Here is a 17,650-nt window from a genome sequence, read left to right on the forward strand (position 1 = left end):
AAAGCAGACTTCTTGGAAGAGCCTGGAGATATATAATGCCTTTTTAGTTTTTTCATAATTTTATAATGGATTTCATAATAGTATTAATGCTACTTAAGTTTCACACACAAAAAAATCTTTACTATCTTGCAGTTGCACTGGCCTATGGAATTTATAAACAGGATCTACCAACCCCAGAGGAGAGACCAAGGAATGTGGTTTTTGTTGATATGGGACACTCTGCATACCAAATTTCTGTTTGTGCTTTTAACAAAGGAAAATTAAAGGTAAAATATTGAATTGGCATGTGATTCAGAAAAGTAAAGAAGTGTAGGAAATTATCAGTGTTACTAGTAATTCATATGCTGTAATTTGCTGCTGCAAATCAGTGTCTGGTATTGTGACCATTCCTTTAGATCAGGCAATCCTTTCTGAAATGCATATAAAGAAATATGATTTTGCCTACTACTTCATCCTAACCTAGTTTTTTTTTTGTTATTGTGGCATGACAGTAACAAAAACTTCTTTTCTGAAGGAGGCTGTATAACATTTCCCCCAAATCCTGTCCTTAGTACCAGTGCATCAGGATATAAACCATCTACCCATCCTCGTATTTCTTTGTGGCAGTCAAAACATGTCCATCCCCTCTTATTCAGGTGCAAATGTTGGTTTTGAATCCTATCATACCACATTGGCTGGGGCAGGGAGGGAAAGCTATCCATGCCATAAACTATGCCAACACTTGCTCAGACTGTGAACACTGCTGACATGTGACTCCCAACAGATTACCCACAAAGGAATGCAGCCCTAGATTAAAATACTTTTACCACCCTGCTTTAGAGGGTTGGTATCTAACTTGAATGTATTTCACTCTTTATGTAGCTGAATAAGTTGTCCCTAGCTTATAAATAGTTAAGTGTACTGTATTAGTAAACATTTTAGACATTAAAATACTCGTATTAGAGTAATAAGCATCTTCAAAACTTACTAGAAAATAAGTGAGCAAAAGCAGTTTGAAATGTCAATATATTGGGCAAAATCCAGCATGCAAGTCAACTTTCACTTATGCGACAGGACTTCTCTCCTGTTCCCTCACACCTCCTTAAATTTTAGGGATGCACAGGGGGCTACAGGAACAGGGAAAAGGTGAAGTCCCATTGCACAAACCATAAGTTCATTCCATAACCACACAGAGACACCATTTATGTCTTATTACTGCAGTTTTTTGGCAAAGGATGGTGAAGACTAAATCTTAAAGCCACAAAGAGATTCATACACGTTTGATCCAACTTCCATGAAGGCAGCAGAAGCTGAAATATCAACTATCTGTTTCTTTATCCATGGATACAAACTGTTTGGTAGAGGTTTAGAACCAAATTGTAGCTTTAATCTCTGCCATCTTTGCAAAACAGTTAACATTTATTGGACTGCTACTAAAAGATGTTTATAGTAAGCATTGCATTAAATTTAGTGCATGGTACTAACTTCCTGGCAGGCATAAACTTAACATTTTTGGCACCTCCTAAAATATTTATTCAACTGGGTTTTTGCTGGTCATTGAGCCCAAGCCTTTGAGAATTGTCTGGCTAATGTGGTTCTTGCTGTTTTTACTGTATGTATTAGATTTTAATGGACTATTTTTATTGCAGGATGGATAAAAATCAATGATTTTTTAAAAAATATATATCAAAAAATCGGATTTTTTTATTTAAAATATATTACCATCCAAAGGTTATTCCATCATGAAATAAAGATTAGTTTTTTAAGGTTGTATATGTTTAATTTTTTGGGTAAATAAATGCCATTAATCCATTCACAATGTTTAAGAGGTAAGATTATTGGGCAGTTTCTCTGCCTACAAGATATTATCACAGATGCTTGGTTTACTTTTGCAGTTCTCAAAACTGAATTTGACTCAACAAAGATCACATGCCTCTTCTTCACAGCAAAAATGTTATAACATGAACAGAGTTGAGAAAAAGACCTTAATCCTATTGTTCTACAAACCTATGAATACAGAAACAACCCCTTCAGTGCTAAGTTTCAAGAAGTTCCGTGAATAGAATAGAAACAATATTTTTCTGATTGTTTGGAGTGGACAGTATTTAAGTTTTTCATGTGTAGGCTGGGCTGACAGTCTAAGTTTCTTAAAATATATATATATTGTTTTTGTTTAGCCAAATTAGTTAACAAACATGGATGTTTGTTTAAGCAAATAACATATGCTGTAATGTTATTGTTTCAGTTGAATAAATCTATTTAAATTGTTATTGTTAAGGCAATGATTATTTTTCTCCTTCCTAAGTACAACAGTAAAGTTGTCCAAATATGAATGATTAACCTATTAAACTGGGGATAAAAAAAAACTAATAGGAAAAGTTGTTATTCTAAAAATCTTCATCTACTTGCATATTAAAGTTATACCAGCAAGAATTAGTCTTTATGTAGAAAACTATGATTTAAATCAAGCCTTACTGACTAGTGATTTAAATCAAATCCACCCTGTTTCATTGTATTGGTATTTACAGTCCTTATTCAATGCTGCAGCTCCAGTTGTGCAACAGACTGCTCTGGGTGTAACACAACTTCCTCTCCTGTACCTTCCATCCCCACCCCACAATCAACCTGCTCCAGAGGGTTGGGGGACCCTTTGGAGCAGATTTGGCGTTACACAGAGGGAATAGACTAGAGGGAATAGAAGTCACATGGTGCAAGAAGGACTTCACTCGCACAGCATTTGATGCAACTCATATGTGTTTTAAACTGCCCTAAAAGGTGGTGGTATGAAGGACAGTATTAAAAAGTGTTAAATAACTTCCTTTCCTTACCACTGTCATGCTGCATCTTTAACTTCACAGGTACTGGCTGCTACATTTGACCCATTTTTGGGCGGTAGAAACTTTGATGAGGCTTTGGTAGATTACTTCTGTGAGGAGTTCAGATCAAAGTATAAACTAAACGTGAAGGACAATCCTCGAGCACTGCTGCGTCTGTATCAGGAATGTGAAAAACTGAAGAAGCTTATGAGTGCCAATGCCTCTGATCTTCCCATGAACATAGAATGCTTCATGAATGACATTGATGTCTCTAGTAAGATGAACAGGTATTATGTTCAGTTTTGTATAAGGCTTAAATAAAAAAGTAGTCATTTCTGTCCATGATACTTAATGGATTCCTCCCTTTTAAACAGAGCTCAGTTTGAACAGTTGTGTGCATCGCTTCTGGCCAGAGTAGAACCTCCTTTGAGAGCAGTGATGGAACAAGCAAGTAAGTGAAAATTGCTTCATCTTATTATGAATACCTGTATTCTGCTTGTCTTCAAGCTAAAGTTCTTGTTTTCCAGTCTGACCAGTATTTATTACTACATTATTTATTTTTAAAATTTATATACCACTGGAGTGTTCCTGGCATTGGGCAATCAGGACAGATTAGGGATTCTGCTGGATTACTGCCCACCTCGCTGCCCAACAGTCTCCCTGCCTGAGCTGACAGCTAGTTTCAGAGGTGGTGTTGAAGACCCCCAGATTTCTGGCTTTGGGAGACTTCAACATCCATGCCAAGCAGACTGGGGTGGCTCAGAACTTCATGGCTGCCATAATGACAATGGGGCTGCCCCAACATGTTGCTGGCCCAACACGTGAGGTGATGGGAGAGTTCGGGGCAAACATGGGGGGGGGGCGAGGTTTGTCAAATGGATGGGAGGTTGAAGGAGTTTGGGTTAGATGTAAAGGGAGGGGTTGGCAGTGCAGGGTAGGTAGGCTGGGTTGGCAAGCAATGTGAGCAGCAGTGGCAATCTCTAATAAAGAAATATTTGCCCCAGTCATGTATACAGTCATGGCGTGGAGTCCCAGTTTTAACAGCAAAAGGGACATGTCGTTCCTCTCCCTAAGTATCCCCCCCCCCCCAGGCACAGAGTTCCAGTATCAAAAACTGCAGTATCTTCTCTAACTAAGGAAGTAAATTGTCTGCTTATGTGTCTACTAGAACTGCAGCGTGAAGATATTTACAGTATAGAAATAGTAGGTGGAGCAACTCGAATTCCAGCAGTGAAGGAGCAGATTTGTAAATTTTTCTGCAAAGAGATAAGTACCACACTTAATGCAGATGAAGCTGTTGCAAGAGGCTGTGCATTGCAGGTAAGTTTACTTAACAATATTTCATTATAAAAAAAATCCTTCCATACACACAAAATTCCTTCCATACACACGAAAGCTCATACCAAAAGCAAACTTAGTTGGTCTCTAAGGTGCTACTGGAAGGAATTTTTTTTATTTTGTTTCGACTACGGCAGACCAACACGGCTACCTACCTGTAACTAGAAATATTTCATTTGTCAGCAATGTTACTTATTATTTCTGGGATTGGTAATTTGACCTCAATGAGACATGCTATAATTATAGTGAGATTTGGACCAGGCAATCATAGTGAAAATTGCAAGGTACTTGTATAATGCCATATTTTAATTGTTCACGTTATTTTTTGTAGTAATTTCAATTTTGAGTTCTTTTTGAAAGCTATATACTTTTGGGGGGGGGAGAGTTACCATCCTATATAATAAAGTCCCTGTGTCTCTGCGTCCAGATTCCGTGTGTCCCTGGGTTACTGCGCATGTGCCCCAGGGACACAGGGATTGGAGGCAGAGACAACCGCCGCTCCGCCAACCGCCGCTCCGAAGCCCCGTCTCATGCTGGAGGTGTGCTGCGAGGCGGCGGGGGAGACATGTGCTCCTCCCCCCTGCCGCCTTGCCACGCACCGCCAGCATGGGACAGCACTTCCTCGGCGAAGGCAAGCAGGCGAGCTGTCTGCCTGCTTGCTGTAGCCGAGGAAGTCGAAGCGGCAGCGGGCAATTCGGCTGGGGGAATGGCTTGGCGGCAGTGGTAAAAGGGGGAGGAATTTCTTCCCGCCACCGCCAAGCCAGTCCCGGAGTCGAAGTATGGCGCGGCGGGGGTTTTCGCCATTTGCCTCCCCCTGGGGAGGAAGGCAAACGGCGAAAAGCCCCCGCTGCGGGGTTGCCGGCTCTGTCGGGTGGGGGGGAGGGAGAAGCAGAAGATCCGATCGGTCTTCGGCTTCTCCCTCCCCCCGCCCAACAGAGCTGGCATTTGGCTCTGTCAGGCGGGGAGAGAGAGAAGCAGAGTATCGGATTGCTTCTCCCTTCCCCCACCCAACAGAGCCAGCAACCCCGGGATCTGTGCTTTCTGTCGGCGGTGGGGGGGAGAGGAACGAACGGAGAGAAAGGGCTGCTTTCTCTCCGTTCGTTCCTCTCCCCTCACCGCCGACAGAAAGGGCTGTCGGCAGCGGGGGGAGAGGAAGGAAGGAAGGAGGATAAAGGGCTGCTTTCTCCTCCTTCGTTCCTGTCCCCCTGCCGCCGACAGCAAGGACAGGTCCCAGGGTTCGGAGAAGCGCTGCGCAAGCGCTTCTCCGAACCCCGGGATGTTCTAGCGCCCGTTATTGAACGGGCTGAAATACACTAGTTCTTTCTCTTGTTCATTGCATATCCTTTTTGTGCTGGTGGCTACTGTAACAAGTCTTCATGAAAATCATTACTTAGTGAAATTAAATGTATACGACTGGTCATAAAACCAGACACAAGGCAAATATGTGATAATCACAAGACTTAGTGATATTTTATCTTTTTTCCTAGTGTGCAATTCTTTCTCCAGCATTTAAAGTCCGTGAGTTTTCCATCACAGATGTTGTTCCGTACTCAATTACTCTGAGGTGGCAGTCATCTTATGAGGAAGGGACAGGGTAAGAATTTGAGCAATGTTCCAAATAGATAGTGTGTCAAAGGGTCAGTAAATAGATGAGTTAGATTTGCTATTTTTAATACAGTAAAATTTCTATAAATGTGCATTGGATGTAAGCAAAGCAGAGTTACACATTCACTTTAGACATTCCCATGAATAGCTTTTCTTTCTTCCTGTTTTGCTTGATAACATGGTCTTGTGTCCTTTCATGGTAAGCTGGATAGCTAACACATGCCGGAAAACATTTGTGTGACCTATGCTATCCAGATAACTAGGGATCTTTTTAACCTCCAGCTTACTAAGGAAGGAAACTAGCACAGGAGCACATCATGCAGATTCATTTGCCACATTCACCTTGGCAAGCATTCCTCTCTCTTGTAGTGTGAGCACCTCCAAAACTCATGATGACATAAAGAGTCATCCCCTAGTTTTATTCTTATGAGATGTACTCATAGTGGGGAAGAGGAGCACGGGGAAATGCAGCCGTGCTGGGCATCAGAGGTACCTGGAGCACCCCTGAAGCTTAGCATCACTGGGAAGAGAGCACCCCAAGCGTCTTTTCTTCTTGGTTCCAAACTCAGGAGGAGAATTGGGACTTGTCCTTCCTTAACCTTGTGCTGGACATTGGAGATGTACCACAAGCATCTCCAAATCTCAATATGATATCTAAGATGAGATCCTGACCTTCTAGGTAAAGTTGGTAGTGACAACAAATTTTGGTCGGCTACCAAGGACTTGAGAGCCAGTGTGGTGTAGTGATTAAGAGCGGTAGACTCCTAATCTGGGGAACCGGGTTCGTGTCTCCGCTCCTCCACATGCAGCTGCTGGGTGACCTTGGGCTAGTCACACTTCTCTGAAGTCTCTCAGCCCCACCCACCTCACAGGGTGTCTGTTGTGGGGGAGGAGGGGAAAGGAGATTGTTAGCCGCTTTGAGACTCCTTCGGGTAGTGATAAAGCGGGATATCAAATCCAAACTCCTCCTCTTCTCTTCTTTCCTAAAACATTTGTTCTTCTTTCTTTCCACAAACTCTTAATATACAGGAGAACTGGGAAAATGATATAGTTGAATTATAGATTCTTTAAGTTTGAGTCAACACATGGAAATAAAAATGCCTGCAAATAAAAATACCTGCACTTCCGAAACTCATGAACGAAACTCTGAAATGCCTGACATTTTATTGTTGTAGTAACTTTTGTATGGTGTACAAACTTTCCTATGGTGTATAAAGATTATTTTATTTTTTGTAGTGAATGTGAAGTGTTCAGCAAAAACCACGCTGCTCCATTCTCAAAAGTTATTACATTCCACAAGAAGGAGCCTTTTGAGCTGGAAGCATTTTACACCCATCCACATGACATTCCTTATCCTGATACAAGAATAGGTAACATGTTTCTTTACTTCTTGAGCATGGCATTACAGTATGTTCTAACTCTGAAAAGGAACCATTGTTTCAAAAACTCAAATACTAGTGTAACAAAATTAAGAAATGGTTAGTCTCAGAATCAATCTTTGAATCCACTCCTCGTGTACAATGCTTTCATTTACACTTTGTCCTTGAATATATTTAATGTTTAGCTTTTCTGCTTCATTTACTTAAGACTGTATTTATCTCCCTTTGAATCCAGACCTCTGTATTTAAAGAACTACATAACAAATCCTTATTCCTAGTAGAGCTTTGGATTTCAGGTTTTTGAACAGTGTCTTGCCAGGCTTGCATTGCAAGTCTGTTGGATAAATTTTCAAAACCAGTTTGATACGGCAAGAAGTACCTGCCAGTTAAAAGTTAAAAGTAAAGATTCCATGGGTTGGCTCTGAGTGTACCCAAAGTTGCTCTTTGGATTCCAGGCTCAGTAGTGTTTCAACAGATACTTTAAACAACTTGTACTGCAAAATTCTAGCAATACTTAGCTGAGGAATGATAGCTGCGAGTTTACAGTGGGCAGAGGGAAATAACATGAATATAGTAGTTGTCAAAGCAGAGGCACAACACTGTCATTTGCAAGGTAGAAGCCACTTAAAATGCAGTTTGGCCTCCATGGATTGCTTCCATTCAGTATTAATATGTTATGGTTTGGCTGTGTAAGGCAGTAGAGTGGCACATCCTTACGGCCATCATGCCAGGCAGCTGTTTCCCTCCTTTCTCCTAATTTTGCTGATAGAGATTCTAATTTGCTTCTGGGCCATTTTGACTTCTCCCTGTATCTGTAAGTGTTCTGCTTCTCTGGCATATCTTCCTTGGTGTATTTCCTTTTTCCTAGCAATCGTTGAGTATTCCAGTCTTTGATGAAGCTACAATTGGGAGCTGAAACAGCTTTTCTTACCTACATGAGGCTCATTGCTTTTAGATTAAGCAATCATAGTGATTCCTTGATACCGGTATTATTTTAAATTAAAGCTTTTCTTTTCTACAGTGTAGTTGCATTAAGTTCAGAAGGTCAAGTCCTGTCAGGAGTATGTGATGACTGACTCATCTGTCTCAGGGCACAGTAACAGACAGTACTTCATGGTCTTTTTGTATGCCTAGGCAGATCAACATTTGAGATCTTAGGAGTTTACCAGGAAGGCAGGGACATACACACCTCTGTGCATGTGCCCTGAAGGCTAGGACAGGCCTCTGCATTAGCTCAGGAAGGTTCCAAATGTTGATCTGTGCAGAAACAGAACCAATACCTACATACAAAGCCAGAACCCATTTCAAGAGCAAAAGTCCTCTAGCTTGAGTCTGATGTCACTCAATGTGTTTATAATCCCACAGTAATTTAATTGAATAGTGAACACAGACAAAATAGACCTTCTGGTATGAGTTTGTAGAATATTGAAATGTTAAATAGCGTACATCACACTACAATGCGCATTGTTGGTGAGTACACTCTCTCTGCTGTGCCATCTTCTTTTCAGCTGTAGATTTGTTTCAAGAGTTTATCTTGTCCTTGTTGGGAACAGAAGCAATGGAGGTGCTACAAGCCAATGTCCAATGTCTGCTTTGTATTGTTCAGGTCATTTTGTTATTCAGAACGTTGGACCCCAACATGATGGTGACAATTCAAAAGTGAAAGTTAAAGTTCGAGTTAACGTCCATGGTATCTTCAGTGTGGCTACTGCATCTGTAATAGAGAAGCAACAGGCAGAAGGTGATCCAAGCGATATTGCTATGGACACAGAATTGCCTTGCAAGAATCCAAGCAAAGAGGAGCTGGTATGTTAAACAAAGAAATCCTCTCACAACTCCAAGTAGAACATAATTTTTACTAAAACATTTTTTACTGAAAAATCTACTTGCTTAAGTATCCCCTTAGCTTTTAGTAATATTTAAAAGTTATGTAAGTTCCTGTTCCCTTGAAGTTTTCTTTGTCTACCATTAACTCTGTTTCCGACTTCTCCTGATACTTTTCTGGTATCCATACTTGCTCATAAAACTGAAGCTTGTAATTGTAGGCAGTTCACCTGCACTAATACAAGTTGCTTTCAGTAGCTCTATTTTTATGTTGCTTTTACCAAATAAATGATTCCTCCAATGAAGCAGGAGTGAAAATACACACAACAACAACAACAACAACAACAACAACAACAACAACAACAACAACAACAACAACAACAACAAATACACATATATAAACTCGATAACCCAGCTGTGCACACTAATGCTCACTTTGGATTAAACTTCAGTTTCTGCAAATAGATTCCCATTTATAAATTTTTGCAGTGCCTCCTTGGCTTGGAATGTTTAAATTTCATTCTGGAAGTTTTTAAACATTTTACTAAAACAAATTATTACTGAAGGTGAGCAGTTGATGCTTGTGTTTGTCTGTCTTTGAGGCATACAAGTAACCTGAATATCTGCAAAACCTGGTTTTTTAAATTTAAAATGTCCTGAATACTAAGTAGAAAAATGCTTTACTCAATAAAAAGTAACCATTTTTAATGTCTTAAGTCTTGTTTTCTGTGGCGTACCAACTAATTATCTTCTGTTTCTACTGTGATGCGTATCAGCAATTAGCTTTCATAATTGAGGATGACTCCCTTGACTCTGAGGATGAGGTTTGTTTATATATGTAGTATTCAGTTTGCTTTAAGATAGCAAGGATACTTTTCCCTCAGTTTGTTCCTTTTCTGAGAAAAGTGTGACATAAATGAAAGAAATCTTTTCAGAAAAGGAAGTTCTTAAGTACTTGGCAATAGCTATGCATTTCGAAATTAGACTACTACTAGACTTGGTTTTAATATTGTGATATTTACATCTTAATATTCTATAAGATAATTTAATATCTTTAGCAAAAATTACTTCTCATCTAGTGGTTGGTTAACTGCTTCAAAACTAATTATTAAATGAAGCATGTTATTGGTGTCAGTGTAGATAGACACTCAAAACTAGTAAACTCTAAAAAATACTTGTCTAAATTTCTTATTTATTGAAATCTCATATACAGGATGAATGCTCTGCTATCCCTGAGTTCTTAGGCTTCTGTACCCCTCTGTGACTCCTTGTTGTGGTAGTTTGCTAGGTTTTGGGCCTATACTGTAGGTTCTTTCCACCATCTGTTTCTTGCTGTACTCCTGCTTACCACTATAGCTGAGTTTAAATCTTCCCATTTTTCTACTCAGCTTTTTATTTTTGTAAGCTAGAGGAAGTCCCTAGTTGCAATGCTGTTTCTTCTATATTATATTTTTAGGGCTTCTTTGATATATTGTGACAGTGTACGTCAAAAAAATCAGATTACTTCTAAACTGTCACTAATGTTGTATTCATGAGATAGATAGGAATTTGGCAGAGCAGTTTAAGCCTCCTTTACACTGGCCTTGGAGAGGAGAAAGAGGTTGGTTTCGGTGAAGGTGCCAAATGGCCAGGCAGAAACCAGCAGAAAGCCCTAAAATGGGAGGGGACTGAGTTGGCCTGGGATTCATTGGTTTCCAGGCAGGTCCCACTCCTGTCATGTGACTAGACCAGATTGCCTCATCATCTCAAGGTTTATACAGAGGTCCACCTGTCCCCTTCTTCTGTCACATTCAGCAATGCGGATGCAGTGGTGGCTCTGCTAGTTAGTATGTTAAACCCCAATGAGCAGCGACCAGAATCTAATAGAATATTAAAGGATTCAGGACCCATAGTTCTGAAAAGTTTTGTCTTCATTTGGGGTTAGTCAATTCCATCTTCTTATCCTTTTTCATTTGTTTTCCAGTATTTCGGGAGTAATCGCCACCATTTGGAATTTCATGATCTAGAATATGTTTTCTTTTCTTTTATCATGTTGAAGGAAACAAGGCTTGAGAAGCCTTAAACATTATGCTAAGAATAACAGTTATGTGCTTCAAGTAAACGAGCACTAGTTAAGTAAAGTGCTTTTTTACTGATATCTTGTCTGATTGCACAAAGCTGCCTTCTATATGACTAGAGTACACCTTCCTGTAAAGTTTAGTGTGGAAGTAAAACTTTTCTTTTTTATAGGCTAAAATGCAAGTTGATCAAGATGATGGCAATCACAAGAACCAACATGAGCAGCATAATCAAGGCGATGAGGAAGTTGATCATATAGGCTGTGAAGGAAAGGTCAGTATGAAATAGCAAAGATAAGTTTGAGGACCTCAGATCTTAGAATAGGAATGGCTCTTGTCCAGTACTGCCAAGAAGTTGTTTGGGAAATAACCTTGTACTATTGTGTGATCAACCTGCAATAACTTACTTACATATAGCCATGAGCTTTGCTATCTAGGCATTAAACACTCATTCAAGCGCTAATAGGCTTCAAGTGCATCCTGTGACACAGAGAATTAAGATAGCCTACAGTCTCAGTAGAAACTGATGCACTAGCTCTTCTTTGGTTGTTAATCTAAAGCGCTTCTAAGAGGATTTTCTATTCAAGCATTGCTTGAACTAGCTTCCTTGCTTGACTTAAGTGTTGTACAAAAAATCCTGCAGCATCTGCAGATGCTAAACAGTAATATTATCCTGTGGATCTTTCATCTTAAAATTGTATTGCATCAAAACTTTATATGACATGTTTATGTACACTAGGTTCAAATAATCTGAATGTTGACAGATATTTCAATGTGTAATTCTGCAGACTGCTTCAGGAGACAAGATTGACACAGCTCAGTCTGGCAAAACTAAAGCAAAGATCAAGAGTATTGATCTACCTATCCAGGTTAACCTATACAGACAGGTGGGACAGGACGTTATTAACTGCTACATTGAAAATGAGGTAAGGATACAGAGTTATTCCATGTCTGTAAAGCAGATGTCTCAATTCTAAATAAAATAATTACAAGAAACTGAGTTATAATAGTAAATCTACTACAATTAAGTGATGGAATATTGTAAAAAAAATTATTCATAAGTTTACCAAGTTTAGAGTACATGACAGTGTGATTGGTTCAGTTCAACAGATTCCACATTCTGAAGAGGTTTGTTGTGGAAGATCCCCAAAATCATATTTGGAAAAAAAGAACATCTCTGTACTTGGCAAGATTTAAAATGACTTAAAATTTTCTTACAGGGGAAGATGGTAATGCAAGACAAGCTGGAGAAGGAGAAAAATGATGCCAAAAATGCTGTTGAAGAGTATGTGTATGATCTAAGAGACAAGCTCTGTGGTGTCTATGAAAAATTCATCACTGAAGATGTAAGAATCATTGTGAATTTATAACATGAGGAATCTTGTGTAATTGGCAAATCATATTGAAACAAAAGGAGGATGGCTGGGCTGGTGTAGGAAAAGTGCAGTGTGCCTTAAATCGCAGCTGCACTATAGCATTGAATTCACCCTATTTTCATTAAACAACACAGATAACAAAGTGAAAAGTTTTTGAAGGCATAAGTCTTTGTCACATTGGAGAGTTCTGGTGATTAGTCTGGCATAGGTCTTGCAGGGGTCTTGAAGATCTTTGCTTTCACCTCTTTAAATCAGCATTTTACTTGCATTTTTTAAGTTCTAATACAGTACAGGATTGTAATGTTTAAACTGGTCCCATAAGTTAATTCTTAAAATTGATTTTGGAGTTATATTATATTAGAATATTAAAAAATTCCCACTGTTACATTTTTCCACCAAGACTTTCTGTTTTGAGAAATGCATTTTGCATAAAAGTAGTAACATAATGAATGTACACAATGCTAATCAAACAGGGAAACTTGAATGAATAAAATAGCAGGCAAAAGAAACTTATAATTTTAACAGGAACCGTACCCAGATTCTTATGCATGCTTAAGCATGTATGTTCATTGTTTTCACTGCTTTTTCTTATATTCTAAGTAATGTAACGGAAGTTCCTATTATCACATCATGTCTTAGAATATATACAAATATTAATATATACAAATATTCTAATAATCATTTCCAGGTAAAACATTGAATTTGAATATAACATTTATGTCATACGAAGTATGCTTTAGGAAGAAAAGTCAATCAAATCTTTCAGATCAACTACTTTGTGGACTATTGGAGAAAAACTTTTTCAATAGGGCAGGGGTATAAATAAATATAGGGTATAGGGACCCAGGTGGAGCTGTGGGTTAAACCACTGAGCCTAGGGCTTGCTGATCAGAAGGTTGGCGGTTCGAATCCCTGTGACGGGGTGAGCTCCCATTGCTTGGTCCCAGCTCCTGCCCACCTAGCAGTTCGAAAGCACGTCAAAATGCAAGTAGATAAATAGGAACCGCTAGAGCGGGAAGGTAAACGGCGTTTCCATGTGCTGCTTTGGTTTGCCAGAAACGGCTTTGTCATGCTGGCCACATGACCTGGAAGCTATACGCCGGCTCCCTCGGCCAATAATGCGAGATGAGCGCGCAACCCCAGAGTCGGTCACGACTGGACCTAATGGTCAGGGGTCCCTTTACCTTTTTATAAATAAAAAAAATATTATTATTGTTATTAATATTTGTACAGCATATTCTAAAGTTAACATGGTATACTTTAGGGTAGCAGAAACTGATTTTTTAGTTGACAAATTAGTTAAAAGAAAGATAATTTGATGTATTGATTCAGTGTAAATACATTTGCATATTACCTAAAACGTAAATGTTCATTTTTGAAATATGAGGGAAAGTGTGAGGTAATAAAGAATCAATAAACGTATCTTTCATTTTTAGAGAAAAGCCACCTGTCATTTTCACTTCCAGTTCTTTAATAATAATATACTGAAGCCAAAACAAGCTCAAAATATATGGGTGTGCTTTTAACTTCCAATCCTATCAATTTAAAATTGTTTCTGACCTATATGCATTTCAGCTACAGCTTCAGAATTTCATTTTCCCCCATTTTGTTGACTTTCCTGCATTTCCTCTTGCTACATTTGTCACACATCACTTGATGAATATATATTGGAATAGAAAATAAATAAATTAGTGTGGCTTTCTGCATGGCTATAGATTTAAGTGTACTACATTTTAACCACAGCAGCACTAAAATAAATTAGCAGGATATTTCAGAGAGAAGCTTAAATTGAATTATAGCCTTCATGCATTGCTTGACTAATTAACCATTACACTTAATTTACTTAGCTTTACCTAGTCCTGTCATTCAGGCTGTGGCTGAGTCACACAGATTGTTAATGTTTATGCAGAAATTATGAGGGGTAAAGCAAGGACACGATACCCTTGGATTAATTGTAGGAAAACTCAATTTCTACTAGCTGTTTCTCTACCTTAGCATAATGCATGGGACACAGTTAGCATTCCAGTTTAGTTTTTAATACCATTATAGCTGAAGCGCTGAAGCTATTTCCTCCGTTTTCTGTAAAATTCTGTAAAACTCAATTTCCTATAACACATTATTGTTACATTGTCAGTATTGGATATCAGTGTATGTAGCTGAATACATTCTTACACAGACAGCTTCTGTTTTCACCAATTCAAAATGGCAAGGCTTTTTTTGTACTGCTTTTTCTAGGATTCAAGAAAGATAACTTTAATGTTGGAGGACACAGAAAACTGGCTTTATGAAGATGGAGAAGACCAACCAAAACATGTATATGTGGAAAAACTTCAGGAAATGAAAGTAAGACCTGTATTTTAAGAAGTGTAATAATTGAATGTCGTAGATATGTGGACTAGTAGCTTTGCTGTCTTAAAGCCACTGAAATTTGACCAGAGACAGCAAGAGATTCAAGAAGTCACAGGAGCATTAATTAAAGTTGAGTAAGTGGAATACTTACAAGTACTATAGCTTCAGACTGACTTTGAGTACTGATGCCAGCATTTTCTTTAGTATACCTCCCAGTAAAAAAAACTAAGCCTTCAACCTGTACACTTGTAGAAAAATATATTATACCTTCCTACCAACCCAAGTACCTTAGGGTGGCTGACTATAAAATTAAAATTAATAAAAAACAATCAGGTAGTTAGTCCTTCATGGGTTGAGGCTTACACCCAGGCTGTTGCTTGTTGTGACTCCTGGTAGAAGATCCAAGAAGAACCATGGGACCAGAGGCACAAAGCTATTTGCAAGTCTCCCTACCATCCCCCCAAACAGCTTGGCTAGAGATCATGATCTGCTTGGATTGAAACAAGCCTTGATCTCCAGTTTGGACATAATGCTAAAACCAGTGGTTGTTTCTCCCGCACCAGGAAAGGAGCAGAATGGCTCTGATAAGGTGGCTTATGGTTTCCCATGACATAGAAACTGAGTTTTCATTTGTCTCTGGACACGGGTGGCGCTGTGGTGTAAACCACTGAGCCTTGGGCTTGCCGATCGGAAGTTTGGCGGTTCGAATCCCTGTGACAGGGTGAGCTCCCATTGTTTGGTCCCAGCTCCTAGCAGTTCAAAAGCACGTCAAAGTGCAAGTAGATAAATTGGTAGGAAGGTAAACGGTGTTTCCATGCGCTGCTCTGGTTTCACCAGAAGTGGCTTAGTCATGCTGGCCACATGACCCAGAAAAACTGTCTGCGGACAAACGCCGGCTCCCTCAGCCAGTAAAGCAAGATGAGCGCCGCAACCCCAGAGTCATACGCGACTGGACTTATCTGTCAGGGGTCCTTTACCTTCACCTTTAAAATAAAATTATCTTCAAGGACCAGTGAAAAACATTGAGAGAGGGGACCAGCTGCACTTTACAATGCAACATGTTCCATAATCTCAGTGCAGCAATAGAAAATGCCCCCTTTCAAGTTCTGTCCAGCTATGCCTTCAACTAGGCAGGACTTCTATTACTTCCTCGCTGAGCAAGACTTTTTCATCTGTGTTGCTGATCATGTGTGTCACAGCTACTTGTTGATGATTTATTTCATTTTCCTGACGTTTGTCTCCTACACTTCCAAACCTAGGTTGGTAAGAGGAAATTATAGTTGGGGATGTACTGGCTCTGGATTTCTTGTATCAAGCGGTAGTTGGAATTTGATGGTCTCCAACTTCATGAATTGATCCAGACCTGCTGTTCTAGGAACAGAAAGCCTCCTTATATTCACAGAAGTGAGTCTGATCCAGCAGAGGCCCCCACTCTACTAGGCACTCCTGCAAGCAGTAGGGAGGGGTTTTGCACCTCCTGTGCTGTTTGAGAGGCCTTTGAACTCTGGAGCAGTTTGTGGAGGGAAATAGCATATCCCCTTCCACCCACAAGAGCAGTCAGGTTGTAGAGCTTGCCTCTGCAACTCTGGATTCAACCCTTTGATTCTAAATACAGTAGAGAGAGATGCTTGCTAATGCTGGTATGTGAGCTACTTTTCTGTTTCCTCAGCAAAGTAACTAGTTCATTAGTTTCTCCAGATTGCCATTCTTTTTTTAAAGGAATTCTGCTTAATAGTTCCAAAAATATGCTACCTTTATTCATGCGTTCTCCAGTTTTTAGGGAATAATTTTTAAATAGCTCAACTTCTGTTTCTTCTGTTGTAGAAATTTGGTGGTCCTATTCATGATAGATACATGGAACATGAAGAGAGGCCTAAAGCGTTAAATGATTTGGGAAAGAAACTCCAGCTGCTTATGAAAGCTGTAGAAGGATACAAAAATAAGGTAGGTCCATAAGATTTACAGGATAGTTTTGTAATAGTACTGTATTGAACTCCTGCATAACTTGTCAACAAAATCTTTTGAAAGAGGGTAAAATGTGTCTCCTTTAAACAGAAACAAATATGTCTTCTTTTTCAGCTTATCTTGTAGTGTCTTGATTTTCTTTCTTTCGTATCCTTAACATACTATATTCACAATTAAACATTTCTTCTGTAGTATGTAACAATTGATAATATATTTGTCTAAGCTTTGTTTGTCCGTCAGTAAATAAAATGGAGTGACTTTTCACAAATTGTATTTCCAAACCTGGAGTTCCTTTTAATATATAATTACTCAAGTTTGAAAAATTATGCTGTTTGGAAAAGACCATAGCATAGAGAAGAGATGCAGAACTCCTGGCTCGTAGATTGAATGTGGCCCATGAATATGGTATTCTGATTTTTCTGATTGGCTTGCTGATAGCAAATCATGATTTATCATTTCACACATCATACTTAACCATAGTTATGCTTCCTTAATAATAGTCTGGAATGACTTCAGAAATGAGCGTATGTATTCATTACCTTTCTGAATTATGAATTTAAATAACTTAATTACAGTATTTTTTTCTCCTCTAGGATGAAAAATACGATCACATTGATCCTGTTGATATGGAAAAAGTTGAAAAGTATACCAGTGAAGCAATGAATTGGTTGAACTCAAAAATGAATGCACAGAACAGGCTTAGTCTCACGCAGGATCCTGTTGTGAAGGTGGCAGAAATAATAGCAAAGTCTAAGGTAAATGTGAAACTTCTGTGAATGAAATGGGATTAATACAGTATAAATATGGATAGACCAAGATATAAATGAATATTCCAAGTAATAGAAGGGATAACAAACATTTCTATTAAAGTTAATAAAAAGGATATAAGTAGGACAGGTACTCATTAGCATCTATACACGGGGAGCTCCACCTACCATATATGTTAATGTGACCCCTGTGTA

At 39.0% G+C, this 17,650-nt stretch overlaps 1 protein-coding gene across 1 annotated transcript in view; it reads left to right on the plus strand.

Annotated features, from left to right (window-relative positions):
* HSPA4L (heat shock protein family A (Hsp70) member 4 like) overlaps positions 1 to 17,650 on the plus strand; it is a 35,442-nt gene that overhangs the window by 12,359 nt on the left and 5,433 nt on the right. Inside the window, exons 6-18 of the mRNA XM_035111843.2 lie at positions 133 to 266; positions 2,838 to 3,082; positions 3,170 to 3,246; positions 3,964 to 4,115; positions 5,621 to 5,727; positions 6,975 to 7,108; positions 8,724 to 8,923; positions 11,171 to 11,272; positions 11,787 to 11,924; positions 12,219 to 12,344; positions 14,610 to 14,717; positions 16,548 to 16,667; positions 17,282 to 17,443. Coding sequence (XP_034967734.1) covers positions 133 to 266; positions 2,838 to 3,082; positions 3,170 to 3,246; positions 3,964 to 4,115; positions 5,621 to 5,727; positions 6,975 to 7,108; positions 8,724 to 8,923; positions 11,171 to 11,272; positions 11,787 to 11,924; positions 12,219 to 12,344; positions 14,610 to 14,717; positions 16,548 to 16,667; positions 17,282 to 17,443 — 1,805 coding nt within the window. The remainder of the gene's footprint in view (positions 1 to 132; positions 267 to 2,837; positions 3,083 to 3,169; positions 3,247 to 3,963; positions 4,116 to 5,620; positions 5,728 to 6,974; positions 7,109 to 8,723; positions 8,924 to 11,170; positions 11,273 to 11,786; positions 11,925 to 12,218; positions 12,345 to 14,609; positions 14,718 to 16,547; positions 16,668 to 17,281; positions 17,444 to 17,650) is intronic.

This window comes from Zootoca vivipara, chromosome 9, assembly GCF_963506605.1.
Source record: "Zootoca vivipara chromosome 9, rZooViv1.1, whole genome shotgun sequence".
Lineage (NCBI taxonomy): Eukaryota > Metazoa > Chordata > Lepidosauria > Squamata > Lacertidae > Zootoca > Zootoca vivipara.